The 17,805-nt window shown below is 30.5% G+C and overlaps 1 protein-coding gene across 1 annotated transcript in view; it reads right to left on the bottom strand.

Annotated features, from left to right (window-relative positions):
- The window catches only part of LOC145319595 (uncharacterized), a 120,416-nt gene extending 103,690 nt beyond the window's left edge, over positions 1-16,726 (bottom strand). The window contains exon 1 of the mRNA XM_080161812.1: positions 16,202-16,726. Coding sequence (XP_080017938.1) covers positions 16,202-16,230 — 29 coding nt within the window. The 5' untranslated portion in view covers positions 16,231-16,726. The remainder of the gene's footprint in view (positions 1-16,201) is intronic.
- Positions 16,727-17,805: the final 1,079 nt, after the last annotated feature.

Raw genomic sequence — 17,805 nt, 5'->3', positions numbered from 1 at the left:
ATTACCCCTTCTGTAAGATAAAGTTATTTGTTGAAAAGTTTGGACACTGCTAGTTTGAATCAACCAACATATAGTACCCAAGGTTTAAAGACTTTAGGGACTACCAATACATTTTACAATTTGTGAATATAAAAGAAATAAATATAGATAAAGTGTAAAGAGAGCGAAAAGAATAAGATGATAGAGTTTAATTTAAAGTCAAGAAAATAAAACATTATGATAACCGGTTCTATCCCATCCCTTTTTATCTTCCCCAATTTCAGGTTGGAAGAGTGACGCAGATCCCAGATTTCGCGATTTGAATAAAAATTATCTTTATATTATATCGAATTAAATAATCTTGCAAGCATCGCTTTTATCTTATGAAGAAAAATAGTAAATCAAACGGCGAAAACGTAGATCTGAAATTCGCGTCACCCTTACAATATGACGCATGACCGCTAAGACCGCGAGACGTGGCATTTTTTAACCACTATCGAATAAGATAAGATAATAAAAAGAAAGACAGAAAGTGAGAGAGAGAGGGGGGGGGACAGTTATGCGGAAAAGAAAATAGAGAAATCAAGCGAAAAAAAGGGGAAAAGAGAAAAAAATGATAATGACATAAAAAGGGAGATAAAAAAGAGAGTTATATAGATAGTAATACATCCTAGGAAATAAACATATTGCATTTATAAGAAAATGTCAAGCAATAGAATTGAACTAAAGGAAAAATTATCATTACTCAAAAAATAGATAGGGCAAAATATTCAATCTAATTCAATTTTACAATCAAATAGTTTTGCTTAGGTGAAGTTACACAATTATCAAACAACAAGCCATTTAATTGAAAGACCTTTGTCTGAAAGTTACCAAAGAGCATATTCAAAGTTAACCTGTTAATACGCCAAAGAATTCCCCTTAAACTACTAATACATTTTTTGTCTAGGGATGGATTCATATTTCTCTGATTAAATATACAAAGGATTACCGCTGAAAATATGACAGATCAGATATCCCTCTTTCCTCCCTATATCAGGGAGGATGGGATACATAAATGGAGAATAAATCAATAATCTCTTATCATAATTTTCCAAACCTCTTCCGCCCTATCTTAGAGGCTATGGGCGAAGCAACAAGCACAGATTTTAAAACTATACATTTGCTTTTCATAATACCCATTCCTTTATGCTTACTACTTACAAAAATATAACAAGAAAAACTATATTATTAAGAAGTGTAGCAATAACATTATATAAAGAACAATTAACTGTAATACAACAGAAAAAGAAGAAATTATGAATTGTTTAACAGACAACTAGATTGAGAAACATTAACTGCTAACGTGTTTTTAGGCATATTTTTTGTAAAAAAAAGAGCAATGTGAAAGAGTAGTTTTAAGAATTTCTGTGTGACATACCGAGGATGTGAAATAAATCGTCAAGAATTTTTGTCATTAATAATATTAATGTCTACAAATTCTTTCCTTTTAGACTTCTAAGTTTTAATATTTTAAGCATGAGTTATTCTATAGGTGGGATAATGGAGGTGGGGAAACATGACGATTTACCGCAATCTATGAACTAAACCTAGAATGATAGAACTAATCAACAACCCACTCTTTCCCCATATTTCCTATCCACATAAAGCTTAGGAAAAATATACATATTGACGTCCATTGCCTTATTCCTTCGCTAATACATTTGTTTAGATTTTACAAAAATAGATTTAACGCTGCTTAGTGGTTACGGTAAGTTAGAAAATGCCCCTCCCCAGTTATGGATTTTCTTATAAATATTCATTTATAACAAAATCATACATTTCATAAAAATTCTTAGTGTCATTAAATCATGTTAAAGTTCAAAGCTTAAATCATTAAGCATAAAATAATTAGGGATAGGAATTCATTTCCATTATTTATTGTTTAAAAGTTTTGTCTTTATCTTAATATTCTATATCTTATTTGAAATTATTTGCTTCTATTTTTAGTAGCGCAGCTACTTTATAGCAAAGGAATGCTTGTGTCAACAGTTTCAACAAAAATACTGGCTTCCTTATATATTACTTAAATGTAAAAACATAAAAAGAAATTTTTTAAAGCACAGAAAAAATATTTTAGTGATTCATTACCAAGGTTACAATATTATACAGCATGACCCTCAAAAAAGTATTTTTAAGCATCTGCAGCCCTTATTTCTCAATGAATTATTAAAAAATGCATATGTCCTTGTTCTCCATAGTATTCCACGTAAGTAGATATAAAAATATTTTTTTTACCTCCATTAACACCGGAGATTTTTAGTGCTAAAGTTTTGAAAAAGTGACTGAGGAAAAAGTAACTTTTAACATGAAACGACTTTTTTAGCAAAATTAAGCTAGAAATCCTTTTATTTTTGTTACTAGCAGAAACTTTATACAAAAATGAAATAAAAAATTTAGTTTTTGAGTAAAAAGCATTTTTTTACACATATTTTTTGAGTCTTTTTAGTTTAATGATATTTTGAAAAACTTACTTATTAGGCAAAATTGTTTAAGATTAAAAAACCAAATAAATCTCTATGAATATAGCAGGAAAATTGTTTTTGTTTCACAATCCTAACTTTAAAAACAAAAAAGTTATAAAGAAAATAAAAATAAACATAATGATTTTTTAGTCTAAAAAGCTTAATTTACCCCCTATTAAATAATTGAGATGTCAGAAAAGTGGGCGGAGCAACTGTCATAATTAATCCTTTTCTATAAATAAGGATTAATAAATAACCTAAAATTTGCAAATAATCAATTCATTCAGTAGTATTTTTTGCCATTAAAAAGGGGGGAGGCGGATGTGCCACTTTTTGAAACCAAAACTAAAAGTCAAAGGAACTCAACTAAAAAAAGAGTTACATGTCTGAGATTTTGCATGGCAGTTGCTTTATAGGGTTACAATATGGAACAGTGAAGAAACGGCGGCACATCCGCCGAAAACCGCCGAGAAATTGCAAAAAAAAATTCGGCAAGAAATGGCGGTTTTCGGCGGTTGCGCCGCCGTTTCTTCACAGTTCCATATTGTACCTCTATAAAGCAACTGCCATGCAAAATCTCAGACCTGTAACTCTTTTTTTAGTTGAGTTCCTTTGTTGACTTTTAGTTTTGGTTTCAAAAAGTGGCACATCCGCCTCCCCCCTTTATATTTTTTGGGGGAATAAAAAAGAAATATTTAGTTAACTTGTTTTTCTTTGAATCTCATTATTCAGTTGCCAGAAAAACATAATATAACCATCCAAAAAATAAGAGAAACAAAAAAAAATTCTTTTTCTCAGTCACTTTTTCAAAACTTTAGCTCTAAAAATCTCCGGTGTTAATGGAGGTAAAAAAAATATTTTTATATCTACTTACGTGGAATACTATGGAGAACAAGGACATATGCATTTTTTAATAATTCATTGAGAAATAAGGGCTGCAGATGCTTAAAAATACTTTTTTGAGGGTCATGCTGTAGTAAATTGAAGAAAAAAAAAGGATAAAATTATAAAATCTTGCAAAATTAAAGTTTTGAACTGTTTTAACTTGTACCTCAGTTTAACCAAATCAAAAACAAAAATTAAAAATCGAATAACTAGCCATCATTAGGAAATACCATTCGAGGTGTATTTTTCATGTCCATATAAAATATGGACATTTTGGTGCTTTGACCCCAAAAAAGCTTATTATTTACAAAAACATGCTTTTTAGTAGAAAGGCTGGGTAAAGTCCCTTTCGTAACATTGCACCTTATGAGGCGATTCTTCGTATTTTTAACAGTAACAACGACAACAACAACCTAACCCTGTGGGGCAATCACCTAACCCAATATAACCAAACCTAACCTAAAATAACCTATAAAAAGCCATTTTATAAATACGACGAATCGCCCCTTATGGGGCGATGTTACGAAAGGGACTATTCCCGAAAGGCTTCTCTATAAGCTGTGTGCATCAGACTGTAGTATACTTAAAATAAATTATTTACTATAAAATTGTCCTTAATTTGTTAAAATTTTTAAACATTTGAAATATGAGTATAAATTATGAGTCTAAAAGCTTTCATATGTATTTGACCTTTTTTGAAGTAAAAACATAAAATACATACTTATAAAACCTATAAAAACTTTGTACAGCATATATATGAAATCGCCATATAAGGAAGAAACTACTTTGTCTGACCAATAGATGACTATAGACGAATAATCAGGTAGCTTACATATAATAATTCAATTCAAAGTTAACTAGATAAAATAATAGTTATTTCTCGCACCGTATTATAAGCAGCTTTCCGCGGATATAGAATGTACAATCATAGGATTAAAACCGGTTTTTTTAGCCCCGAGGTGCCGAAGGCGAGGACTAAAAAACTGGTTTTAATCTTATGATTGTACATTTTTATATTCGTAGAAAGCTGGATATAATACGATGCTAGACATAGTTTTTTCGTATGGATGAGAACCGGTTCCTATCCACCGGATTCGAATGAATACGAGAAAAAAATAATATTTAATATTTGGAAGCCCAGCAAATCTATAATTAATGGTAAGTTTAGCTCTTCTTCACTTAAAGATTGTTAAGAATACAGTTAAATAGATGTACATTCCCAATTATGATACATAAAATTACTCCTTTTAGTAGATTAAAATTTGTTGTTGAAACGTTTGAACACTAGGTATACTTAATGAATCAAACAATCAAAATTCAGTAAAGTCCCAAATTTGCTAACCAACGAAAAAGAGCACGTTATTAAAAAAAACTTTGGGGACTAGCGTAATAAATTGTCCCCTCTCTCTTGAAGTTGAATACAGTTTCTCTTTTGTATGATACTTTACTGTTTTTAAAACTAAGATTAAAAAGGGAGATCTTAAAGAATGTGAACAAGAGTAGATGAAATAAGCTAGAAAATGGAACTTAAATTTTTTTAAAAATTAGATAGATTAGTTTACATAAAGGTAAAGTTAATGGTAGCAAAATTATTGGACAAATTATAATCTTTTTGTAAAACAAAGATATATATATATAGCTTATGGATCCTTCTAATGGTTATAGTACTTAAACCATATAGTCTGTTAACTTCTTATTTCATTTTTACATGTCTCCTTTTCCCCTGCAACTTTATATGATGGTGGTTAAGTTGGTCAAAACTGTGTCTGATCACTATCTTAAAATAGGAGTGGAGTGTTCAATCATTTCCCCAACATGTATCAAATCACAGAGAGAGAGAGCTATTTATTACGCTAGTCCCCAAAGTTTTATAATAACGTATTTTTGTTCATTAGCTAAACAACTTTGGGGGTTGTGTATCATTATTGGGGATGTACATCAATTTATCGACCATAGTTCTATCCCTTTAGATCCATGATCAAATCATGAAACCAAATATTTTTTAAAGAGCACAAAACGCGCTATTATCTATCGCTTAGCTCATCATAAAATGTCCCGTTTTAATTATTTACTATTTTGTCTATTTTTGCGAATATTTAACACTATGAGTTTATAATAACAGCGGAAGTGAAGGCATACATAGAATATATTATATACAGGGGATGCTTTAGTTGTTAAGGTATATAATTTAGGACAATGAATTGTGTTTGTGTATTTTTTGACAATGTCTAAAGAAGCTTTTAGTCTATTCAGACATGTGAAAATTGTCCTCTCGATCTCAAACTTTGCTTGTTGATTTTTATAAAAATGAGGAGTTTTAATATAATCTTAAAAGACGCACCCCTCTATGACTTAGACATTACAAATTGAATGTACTAGAAACTTAAGTCTGTACGTCCATTATGATTTTTTTTATATCTTTTTCATACCAAGACTGTATTTTAATATACGGTGCATTATTTGCCAAATGTACCACTTTTCTGCACTACCTCTCCGATTTTGTTAATACTCTATATTTTGGTCCGTTGGGTCATTCAAGGATGCTGGATGGCCAAAAAAAAGTTTCAGAGTCCCTGGATGCCTAGATATCTAGCTATCTATGAAGGTAGGTAACAAAAATTTAAAAAACACCCATTTTTTCACAATTTTAAAAATTAATTTTTTCATCAATCTTACATCCAACCTATACATTTTATACACCAAAATGATCGTTTATTCATGTAGAAAGCGCACATAATGCTATTTTGGGCAAAACTCTAATTTTACAGGGTGTCCAACAAAAAGTGTATTTTGGATATCTAGCGTAATACCCAAAATACCTGTCCGAAAAAAATCATTTTTTTTGGCTTAAATCCTGTATTTCATCTGTGGGCATATGTGGTATATAACGTTTCGGACCACCCGGGACTATAAGGTTGTCAAATTTCACTTTGGGACACCCTGTAAATGTGATTTTTGCGTCTGTAGTGCTAAAACTTGGTCCAAATTGGCTATTTTTTTCAAATTTCTCTAATATGTGTCTTAGTATGTTTGGCCATAGTGTTTTCTGACCATATCAATATTTTCCTATTTTTTGGACACCCTGTATTTTCAAAAAAAGAGAAAAATTTTTTTTGTTTTTTTTTAAATTTTTTTTCTTTTTTTAAGTTACTTAAAACTGTCATATAGATACAGATTTGGACTAATAACAAAAATATTTGCCTAGTTTACAAATTTATACACTTTTGGGACACCCTGTGCATGTTTTTAAAAAATGATGGTTTTTGCCCATTTTCGGGAGGAAGGAAACGTTTTAGGGCCATAGACTATTTCTTCATTTTTGTAGAACTTTTCAAGACACATCATTTGTTATTTATGTAAAAACCGCAAAAAAACGAACCGTTTTGCCGTTATTTACCGCCAAAGGCTGAATTTTTTACGTTTTTTGCCGTTCCCGAGGACTTAATGCGCATTTTTGGTAAGAAGACGTTGATTTATCAAGATAACTGTGAAGTACTTTTATTTAGGAAATTTAATTTACAAAATTTCATGTGAAGTAAATTTTTTTGTATATCCAACCGATTTTTGTTAAAAGGAATTTCAAATGCACATGGTTTATGTTTCTTTTATTACTTATGTTATAGCAATTATTTATGTTATATTCACTTAATTTTCTTGTTTTAACAATTGAAATCCATCTCGACGAAAAACGGTTAGCTGCACAAAAAATTTTACTTTACATGAAATTTATTAAATTAAAATGTCTAAATAAAAGTATTTCAGAGTAATCTTGAAAAATCAACGTCTTCCTACCTAAAATGCGCATTAAATCCTCGGGAATGGCAAAAAACGTAAAAAATTACGCCTTTGGCAGTGAAAAACGGCAAAACGGTTCGTTTTTTGCGCTTTTTGCATAAATAACAAATGATGTATCTTGAAAAGTTCTACAAAAATGAAGAAATAGTCTATGGCCTTAAAACGACTCCTTCCTCCCGAAAATGGGCAAAAACCATCATTTTTTAAAAACATGCACAGGGTGTCCCAAAAGTGTAAAAATTTGTAAAAAAGGCAAATATTTTTGTTATTAGTCCAAATCTGTATCTATATGACAGTTTTAAGTAACTTAAAAATAGAAAAAAAAATTTTAAAAAAACAAAAAATTTTTTTTTCTTTTTTTGAAAATACAGGGTGTCCAAAAAATAGGAAAATATTGATCTGGTCAGAAAACACTATGGCCAAACATACTAAGACACATATTAGAGTAATTTGAAAAAAAAGCCAATTTGGACCAAGTTTTAGCACTACAGACGCAAAAATCACATTTACAGGGTGTCCCAAAGTGAAATTTGACAACCTTATAGTCCCGGGTGGTCCGAACCGTTATATACCACATATGCCCACAGATGAAATACAGGATTTAAGCCAAAAAAAATGATTTTTTTCGGACAGGTATTTTGGGTATTACGCTAGATATCCAAAATACACTTTTTGTTGGACACCATGTAAAATTAGAGTTTTGCCCAAAATAGCATTATGTGCGCTTTCTACATGAATAAACGATCATTTTGGTGTATAAAATGTATAGGTTGGATGTAAGATTGATGAAAAAATTAATTTTTAAAATTGTGAAAAAATGGGTGTTTTTTAAATTTTTGTTACCTACCTTCATAGATAGCTAGATATCTAGACATCCAGGGACTCTGAAACTTTTTTTTGGCCATCCAGCATCCTTGAATGACCCAACGGACCAAAATATAGAGTATTAACAAAATCGGAGAGGTAGTGCAGAAAAGTGGTACATTTGGCAAATAATGCACCATTATACATATTTGTCTAGGTATTTTACAATAATTTTTAACCGCCTTTAAAGGGTAGGAAACAGAACAATAACATAAGGAATAATTGAAGATTAAATTAAGCATCATTATACCCTCCATGGCTTTCCTAAAGTATCTACACTGAAATTCATTTAAGTTTATGGTATAAAAGAGATGAAATGATAAAAACTTTATGAACATAATGTTATGTTAACATACAACATAGAATTGGAAGAATTAATTTAGTTCTTCTTTTAGTTACCTACAGTCTAAACCCCCCAAAAAAGAAAAAAAAATTATTAAACTATCTAAAACTTCATGTTGAGGGATCAAACTTTATGATAAATAAATATTAGGTTCATAACAAAGAAAATTATAACATACTGTTGTTTTGTCCAGCGTTAATTCATTTATAACTCAATATATAATACCCATCTATTTATATATGTTAGTTATGGGTTTAATTACTAAATTAACAATGACAACAATGTCCACGAATAGCAAAGTAATAAAAAATGCTAAGAGTACATTGAATGTAAATATTTTTCAGATAACATCTCCACCTAAATGCTTACATCTGATATTATCTTAGATTTTAGACCACTTAAGTTATCAAATTGTTATCTCATAAAATTGTATAATATAAAATCTTCCAAAATATAAGCCAAATTTTTATTTGGAACTTTTTATTTGAAATGATTGTTTTCACAAAGGGGGGGGGGGGGGTAATGCAACCATCTCGTAATCAATGCACAAATGGCACTTAAAATCCGAATTTCGCTATGAAACTTGGCATGAGTAATTCTTAGGTAGTAGGTTTCCTTTTCCTAAATCGAACAAAAAGTACCTAACTGCTAACGGCTCAGCCGTTTAGACGTTTTTTTGGCTATTTATAGGGCAAATCTATCATTAATTACATAGGAATCAACTTTTCGAAAGATATTTTTGCTTTAACTCATGTGAAAAAATACAAAATATTTTTTTAGATTCCTGGTACCAGCGGCTACTGGCTAAAACCGGATGAAAACGTCTGGGACTGGCCAAGAGTATGATGTGAAGATAGGGCTTGTGACGGATTTGCCCTGAAAATAGCCGAAAATGGCTAAACGGCTGAGCCAACAGTCGTTACTTTACCAACTTTTTGTTCAATTTAGATAAAATAGACTTAACAAGGATTACTCATGTTTCATAACGAAATTCGGTTGCCAAGTGCTATTTGAGCACTGATTACGAGATGGTTGAATTACCCCTCCCCCCTCCTTTATTGGAGCTACTAAATAGAACATTTGGATTGTAGTTAACAAAGATACAAAAATATTAATTTAAAAGTTAATTTCATGAACATTATTTCTTAGTCTGCCCTATTGAAATGTAATAAAAAGATTAAAATAAGAAAATTCTCATTTATCTTTAGTACAATATATCTTGTGTATAGTATAAAACATATGAACTAGGGGGACAAAAACAAATTAGTTTAAACAAGGATGACACTATCCAATCCATCAAAGCAAAGCTCAAAATCGAAATAAAAAAAACCCAGATATTAGAAGCAAAGTTGCATGTTTATTTAGCTTCTAATATCATTAAAATCAGACATAAAATATATACATCCTCGCCTACTACTTTTAACTAAAAAATAAACAAAAGACAGAATATTCTAAATAATGACAGAAAAGTTTTTCTGTTGACAAAAGAGTGAATTAATGCATCATTCATTTTGTCACTTTTTAAATGAGCATACTTGAATTTTACATAGATTTTTTGAGAGGGGAATATTATGTCTGAGTTTAAAGTATTATCATAGAAATTAATAAATAAAAACTAAAAATAGAACATCAAAGATATTGATGCAGGGAGGAAGGGGACATACCTAGTCTGTTTATTACACTAGTCCTCAAAGTTTTATCATATCGTTTTATTATTTATTGGCTCAACAACTTTGTGAACTATTATTAAATTTTGATTGTTTGGTTCATTTAGTTGAGTGTTCAAACGTTTCAACCTTTAATTGTAATCTACAAAAGGGTAACTTTGTGTATCATCATTTTGAACGTACATCGATTTATCGGCCATTTTCATATCCCTTTGGATCTCTGCAAAGATGTCATGTAATTTAATATCAAAACTTAATAAGGAGTTTTTTGAGTTGACCCAATAAAGAAAGGGAAGAAAAGGGGGTTTTGAGTGTGATAACCATCCTTCTTGTTTTTTCAATAAAAAGTGATAACTTACTAAGTGTCTAAAATCAAAAGTCTATGCTAGTAACCGTCAATTTTGAGGCATTTATTGATTAAATTTTGTAATTTATTTCCTGTGCAATAACTGCTCGCCTCGTTTTATTGCACTGCAGCATTACAGGCCTAAATGACCATTAGCATCACGTTAACAAAATATGGCCCTACTTATATTAGAAATAGTGTACATATTTAATAGTAATAATTTTAATAATAAACTTAGCCTTATTAATCACAATATTCTAAGTTAGGGGCACTTGCACTTTGTTGATGCTGGTACAAAGTGTTTGCAATATTCAAAATGATTTATTATTATGATATTTGCATATAATATATAGATAATTGTCGGTTAGGCTTACTGCTGCGTTGAACAGGTTGCTGTGTCCATTTTAAAATTGTAAGACAATAAGCTTTGTAAAAAAGTTTTGTCTAAATAATATGTACGTATTTTTGCCTAAATAATGTACATATAATAATAAAACTAAGATTAATATTACCCCTAGTTATAGTTATTCAATATAATATACATTATATAACAAATACATATCATCTGTGATTGTTATTATAAGCAGAAAGATTGGCAGATAACCAATATAACTTTGGAACCCTACAGAGACATTATAGGTAGCCAAGCTGCTCTATAATTAATTTATGTCCGTCTGTTCGCCATTCCGTACTTATAGCCAGGTATTCCCTTTTATACTTTCCATGCAGCGATAAAACAATGACAAGATAAGACAATGGCTTATAAATTGAAGTGCATTCTCAATGATGTTACACAAAATTACCCCTTCTGTGGATTTAAATTTCTGATTGAAATGTTTGAACACTCAACTTAATGAAACAACCAATCATATTTAACTGAAGTCCCCAAAGTTCTTACGCCAACGAATAAGAGAACATTAATATAAACTTTGGGGACTAATGAAATAAACGGCCTATTGTCCCCTCTCTATTTTATGTAAGTTCAAATGTATAACTCAAACATTACATTTACTGAATGTAATACATTTTTTTCCTTTTTACTGTATAATAGTTTATTATCCTTTGACAGATGTTGCAGATGTTTCGCTCCTGATGGACAAAATTACTCTTACATTACAGTGGACCTTTATTTTCTCGAAATAATGATAAAAGAGTAACAAAATGAGAACAAGAATGACAACTTCCACTATGAATATCAAAAAGATTAAAGGCTACATTGTTTTGTACTTATATCATGCTTTTTGTTCTGGAAAATCATCACACAAGAAATTCCTTAGCATAGAGCACTATTTAAAAGAAATGTATACATACGGTCATGCCCTAGATATTTATTAGCACATAAAATATACCAATTGATATAAACCAGAAAGGGTTAAAGGGGAAATATGATACAGAAAAAGGGAATTGTAGAAACCGATTGGGGATTTGGGGATTACCTTGTTCTACCATTAGAAGGGGATATTTACTCTCAAAATAAGAATGTGAAGATTCTTCTGACCCCAGTGATATTTTCTCGGGTGCTAAATTATATAGTTTCTCATAATTACTTCAGATTATTAAGCATAGGTATGCTGTAAAGCTCACTTTGTTAAGGTCTGTATGTCTGTACATAGGAAAATTGGGGTTTAATTAAAAAATATGTTTTATTCTAGGGATCTAAAAGAAAAAGACAATTGCCGATAAATTGATGTACATCCCAAATGTAGATACACAAATTACCCCTTAAGTAGATTACAATTAGTGGTTGGAACGTTTTTACACTCAATTAAATGAACCAACCTATCAAAATTCAATAATAGTCCACAAGATTGTTAAGTCAACCAATAAAAAACGTCATTTTAAGACTTTGGGGACTAGTGTAATAAACAGCCCAACGTCCCCTCCCTTCCTGGATTTACTCATATTCCATATTACAGAAGGTATTGAATTCTAATGAACAATTAAAAAACAAACATTATCAAAATATCTGTCCCTGGCTATGTCTTTTATGATTGATAAAAAATTGTTACAACTACATACATCCAATATACATGTAGTTTATTTGTGAGTTGTTATGGAAACTTCCTATTCATCTAAAACATTATTATCTCGTTTTTATGTAGATAATATAGATAATAAAAGAACAAACGTCGGATAAATAATATTTTCTTTTTCCAGGATAACTTTAAAATCATATGCTACATGTTTAATTAGAATGGCACAGAACCGGTTTTAATCGAAGCCATACTGAAAATACAACTACATTTATAACCGTTTAGGTATTCTTAGTATTTATATGCAATTTATTTACATATATTCTATAACAAATAGATTTTCTATATACCTAGCTTATAATAAAAAGAAATGAGACAAGGGGGGAATTTTGAGTTCATGTAAAATATAGATGTACAATATCATACATTGCTGTTAGGATTTAAGAATATGTAGAAAGAACAACAAGAATGACAATATCCAATTGTAAAAATGTAAAACAATTAGGTACACAAGAACCCTTTTCTGTAAATGAAAAAAAAATACGATTTAAAAAAAAAATACAAAGATGGTGAAGGGTAAATGAACATGAAATGTCTACAAAAAGAAATATTATATGATTAAAATAATAAAATTCAGCTGTCGTTAGAGTTCTAAATCTATTTGGGCTAACTCAATACAAAATAAAATTGATTAAGTTCAAGCTGTGAGCAGAAAGAGAGACAGATATATAAATAAATAAGTGTGTACTTTACATTTTAATGCAAGATCATTTAACCCCCTAAGGGTCAGCAAAACAGGAATTATCCTTTTTTTTATTATTTTTCTATCTGTGGACAACTAGTATGATAAATATTAAGTTTATTTCAACAAAAATGTACTATCGCTTAAATTGACTAGATTAATGAGTTAAACATCAAAGGAGGGTTGAACTCCCCAAAAAAGTTTAGTGAAGGTCTCCAATCCCCTTTTTAACCCACCACCCCCCCCCCCCCCCCCCAACCCTAGGGCTTCTACAAATCCCAGTACACGCGCCTATCCGAATATATGTCCATTTCTCTGTGAAAGTGAGCAAGAGAGAAAGAGAGAGAATGAGATAGAAACTAGTTTTCAATGATTCACATAAAGTATAATACATGAAATCAAAATTACTGCATCAGAAAATTAAGCAAAACTAGACGCAGAAATTAAACAAGGACACCTAACATTCTTCAGAATGGCGAAGAAGAAATATAGGTACCTAATCAAAACAACTAGCATAACTGTAAAAATAATTTTCAAAAGTACAATAAATCAAGTCTACCTACGGAGTGGCGTGCAACTGCACAGCGTTTTAGCTGGAAAGAACTTTAAAAACTAAAGAAAAAAACGGAAGACAGTCCTCTCTAATTTCTATATTTTAGTGGAGGTGTTATAAACCCCCATCCGCACGCCCATGAGTCAAAGATAAGTTGAAAAATACATAGGTATTAAATTCTTAATACGCATGTATTTAATGTAAATTAAACTTTAAAACATATGAATATATTTGTAATTGTTTGTATAAAGGGTTTAGAGTTTCATAGTCTGCAGAATTTAGTCTACAAGTGTGTGTGTGTCCGTCTGTAAGAATGCACATATTCAATAGGGTGGGTCGATTTTGGACATTTTTTTTCTGAGGCCAAAGCGGGGATCTGCACTCAATTTATATAGATATAATACACCTCTGGGTGATTTAAAATTTATCCTAAGTCTTAAAACCGCTGACGACCAGACATTCAATTGTATAGCTATTTGTAAATTGGAGTCAAAAATTTATTGAATCAGAACTATGGCTTCATGGTGCTCCCTGTAAATGCCTTGAGGAGCTGAGTCAGGAACTTTTGTCCGTTTCAAAAAATCTCGTTCCTAGCCTGAGAAAATCTAAAAAACCTCTACAAATTGGACAATTCTCAATAAACCTTAAAATTTTTTGTTTTTTTAGTGATTTCTAAGGCTAGGAACGAGATATTTTGAAACAGACAAAAGTTCCTGATTCAGCTCCTCAAGGCCTTTCCAGGGAGCACCATGAAGCCATAGTTCTGATTCAAAATTTTTTTGAATGTCGTCTTTGCATACTAGTAAGTAATGAATTATACTTTTAAGTGGTCGTGTTCTAAAACTCAATTTTTTAAAATTCTTTTTCGGTCAGAAATGTTTTTAAGGTTAATTTTATCTGTTGCATATCCCCGCTTTGTCTAATTCCGATATGAACCCACCCTAATATTCAAGTATGTGTTTGTTTTTAATTGTTTTAGGTATTAAATCCACACATACCCTTTGTTTTAATCATTGTTTTCTCAGTTTGTGTCTACTTAATTCAAGCTTATAAGGAGCGAAGCAACTCTTTAAGCATTTGTGACATCGTGAGTCATAAAACGAGTGTAAGATTAATTCAAAATAAGTTCATAACTTTTTATTAGGCATTAGCAAAATAAAATAACAATATTAGCTAAAAACGATAAAGTGGTAAAGTAGATAAACTTTTGATTATCATTAAAAATAAATTGTAATATAGGACAGTTTTTTGTATTGATAACTTAAACTCTTCTACGGTGACCCTTTCTAAATATTGACATCCTTGTATGTATGTGACTAGTTGAGTTAAATATGTAAATTTTGTGTCTCTATTTCTTGAATAACTTTAAATACAAATGTGCTTAAAGAAAACACAAGAAATAGAAACTTAATCTAGCTGTAATCTCTGAATTTTAAACATTTGGTATGCTTGTTTTAATGAATCTGCGTCTAAGTTTGTTTGTAGTCCATTTTTGGCTTATTTTTGAGCATTAGAATTGTCCTTTGACATATTTTTATTTTATTCTCAAAGACCTTTTATATTAATGAGAAAAACTGTATTTTATTTATAATAAAAGTAGACAATTTGATTTTGATGTCTCTTATTCTATGAGATACTTTCCCCCCTTAAACATAATTCCTTTTTGAATATGTGTATTTGGTCGAAAAATCTCACAACTTTAGAGATAATGAAATCAATAAAACTGAGATTTATCTTGCATTGAAACTTCATTGAACAAAAGACTTTTTAATTTTTGGCAACTATTATCAATGAATCGTAGGAATACAACTTCTCATAATTGTTTAGAATTTAATGCTACATATAAATAAAATACCAACAAATAAGTTGCAAAACGTTTGACATAAATACTAAGAAGGACTGTAAAGTGCTTTCATTACTCTAAAAACCTTTTAAATATCAATTTCCCCCAATTTATTGTTCTCTTAATCCCTGGTCTCTGCATCTCACCATATAAGGGTGCTGAGTGCTCTAACACTCACAAAACTGGCCCGGAGACAAAATATCATCAACCAGAGGAAATTATTTCAATCTAAAAATGTGAAACTTTTTTTTGAGTTTTCAAGACAATTTCGTCTTCAAAGGGGAAGCGGTGCCATTAAAATATTATTTCCGAAATGATAGGATTCTAGTAAAATTTAAAGTGGGGAAATTTTACTTCGGACGGTAGAGGTACCCTCCTAAATAATAGTTTTAAACCAATGTAGAAGCTTTACTTTGATGTAGAACAACATCATGCAGTACAACAGTTAACGATTTCCTTCGATACAGACACAGATAGACATTATGCTACTTATAATTTTTTCTTTTAACAATTTAACAAAGAATTCTACTACTTCCAATTTCTTATGACAATTTAACTAGCGTAGTGTCACGCATCTGACATATAAATTAGCCTAAAGAGTTTCAATGTTTTTATTCAAAACTAATACATTTTATGAAGGGTTCTCAATAGCTTACCGGCCCATTACCCGCGACAATTTAGATTTTTTATGAATTGTTAATTCCCTGAAAAGTAGAAGGACAAAGATTTTATCCATTTTCTGCTGATTTGTCACTTTTTCTTCTTTTTATATCTCACTTCATGTAGACATCACTTTTAAACTTTTTGTATTTTTTCTTAATTTTTAACATAGATTTTTTAAAATTTATAATTTGTCACTTTTGATGTTGTATATCAACTTTTTCACAATTCTATTTAAATTTTTGGAAATCACATACTTTATTTTGTATAAATGTATCACAATTAAACAGATTAAATAATATAATTATTATTTTTATTTATTTTGAATGCAACATACTTCTGCTAGGAAGCTCAAACAAAAACTAAACTAAAAACAGGGTTGCCACATTTGTATACGAATATTATCGCCATTTATTTTATTTAAAGTTTTTTTTCACTAAATAGATATCCATTTTGCAATTTAAAACAATAATAATCATAATATGATATTTATTTTCAAAATTAATCGAATTATCAATAAAAATCAACAAAATATAACCTATGAATAAGATTAAAAGGGTTGAAATGGCGATAGAATTGTTACTTGGTACTCCTGTGTTTAATTTTTGGTGCCGTGTCAGTCCGAAAATAGGGACGGGATAGAAACCCCTCAAAGGGAAAGGAGTAACGGAGAAGAAAGGCTTGCCGGCTATCATAGACAAATAATTTGTAAATTCCCCAAACAAAAAAAATTTCTAAAGTTTATAAAAATATTCGTAGATTTTTCTTTAGATTTTAAATAATTCAAGAAATTCGTTAATTTATTTGTCTATGAAAATCATCTGTTATTTACCTCCCCTATTGCTTTAAATTTTCAGTGCACCGTTGTTTACCCCAACCTTCAAAGGATATTTGTGATAAGGTCCTCCCTTTTGTCATATGTGCCCTTTAGGAATTCCCTCCTCTCAATTACTCTCATTTTCACTCCATCTCTCATCTCATCTGAGCCCGGTTTTTAGATCATACTAAAATAACATAACAATCATGGGTAGAAAGAATATAATGTAATGTGATTCAAGCAAATAATTTATTATAGAATCTGCCTTTTATTTTGATCTCCGTCGAGTTTTGTGAAAAGAAAATTGCGGGTACATAAATGTGGGAGGAGGGGAATGTTGAGTCGGGGCAAATCTTGGCGGATTATTTGGGCGGGGTTAAGAGTTAAGCTACTCTCAAACTAACTTGATATGAATAAATATAAACTACCAATAGAATTTCCTCATTTTTATCTACTAATGTAACTATTTTGGGGGTAAGGACAATTTCTATCTAAAGAAATTATAAGGATGTCATCTTTTTATCTATCCAAAAAGATCTCGAAAACAGCTGAACTGTGTTGGCTAGCTGTCCAAAATTTAGAGAAGCCTAATTATTAATGGCAAATATGAAAATAACACCAAATTATGCTGAGCTGGATCTTTAAAGGGAGGGGGGGTGGATCTAAGGGCGGATTCCTTTGATTAGTATTCTCCAGCTTCTACCAATAACGAAATTAATTCGGGAAAAAATCACGAAACCTATATATGTTTTTCAGCTGCCGTTGGGGGGCAACACATCGTAAAATTGACGACCTCTCCATTTGCCCCCCAAATATTATTTTAGATTTATTTTG

Source organism: Acartia tonsa, chromosome 5, assembly GCF_053477335.1.
Source record: "Acartia tonsa isolate MP-2025a chromosome 5, ASM5347733v1, whole genome shotgun sequence".
In the NCBI taxonomy this organism is placed as follows: Eukaryota; Metazoa; Arthropoda; class Copepoda; order Calanoida; family Acartiidae; genus Acartia; species Acartia tonsa.
Note: the sequence above shows the minus strand (reverse complement) of the source record. Positions and strands in the feature narration are given on the sequence as shown.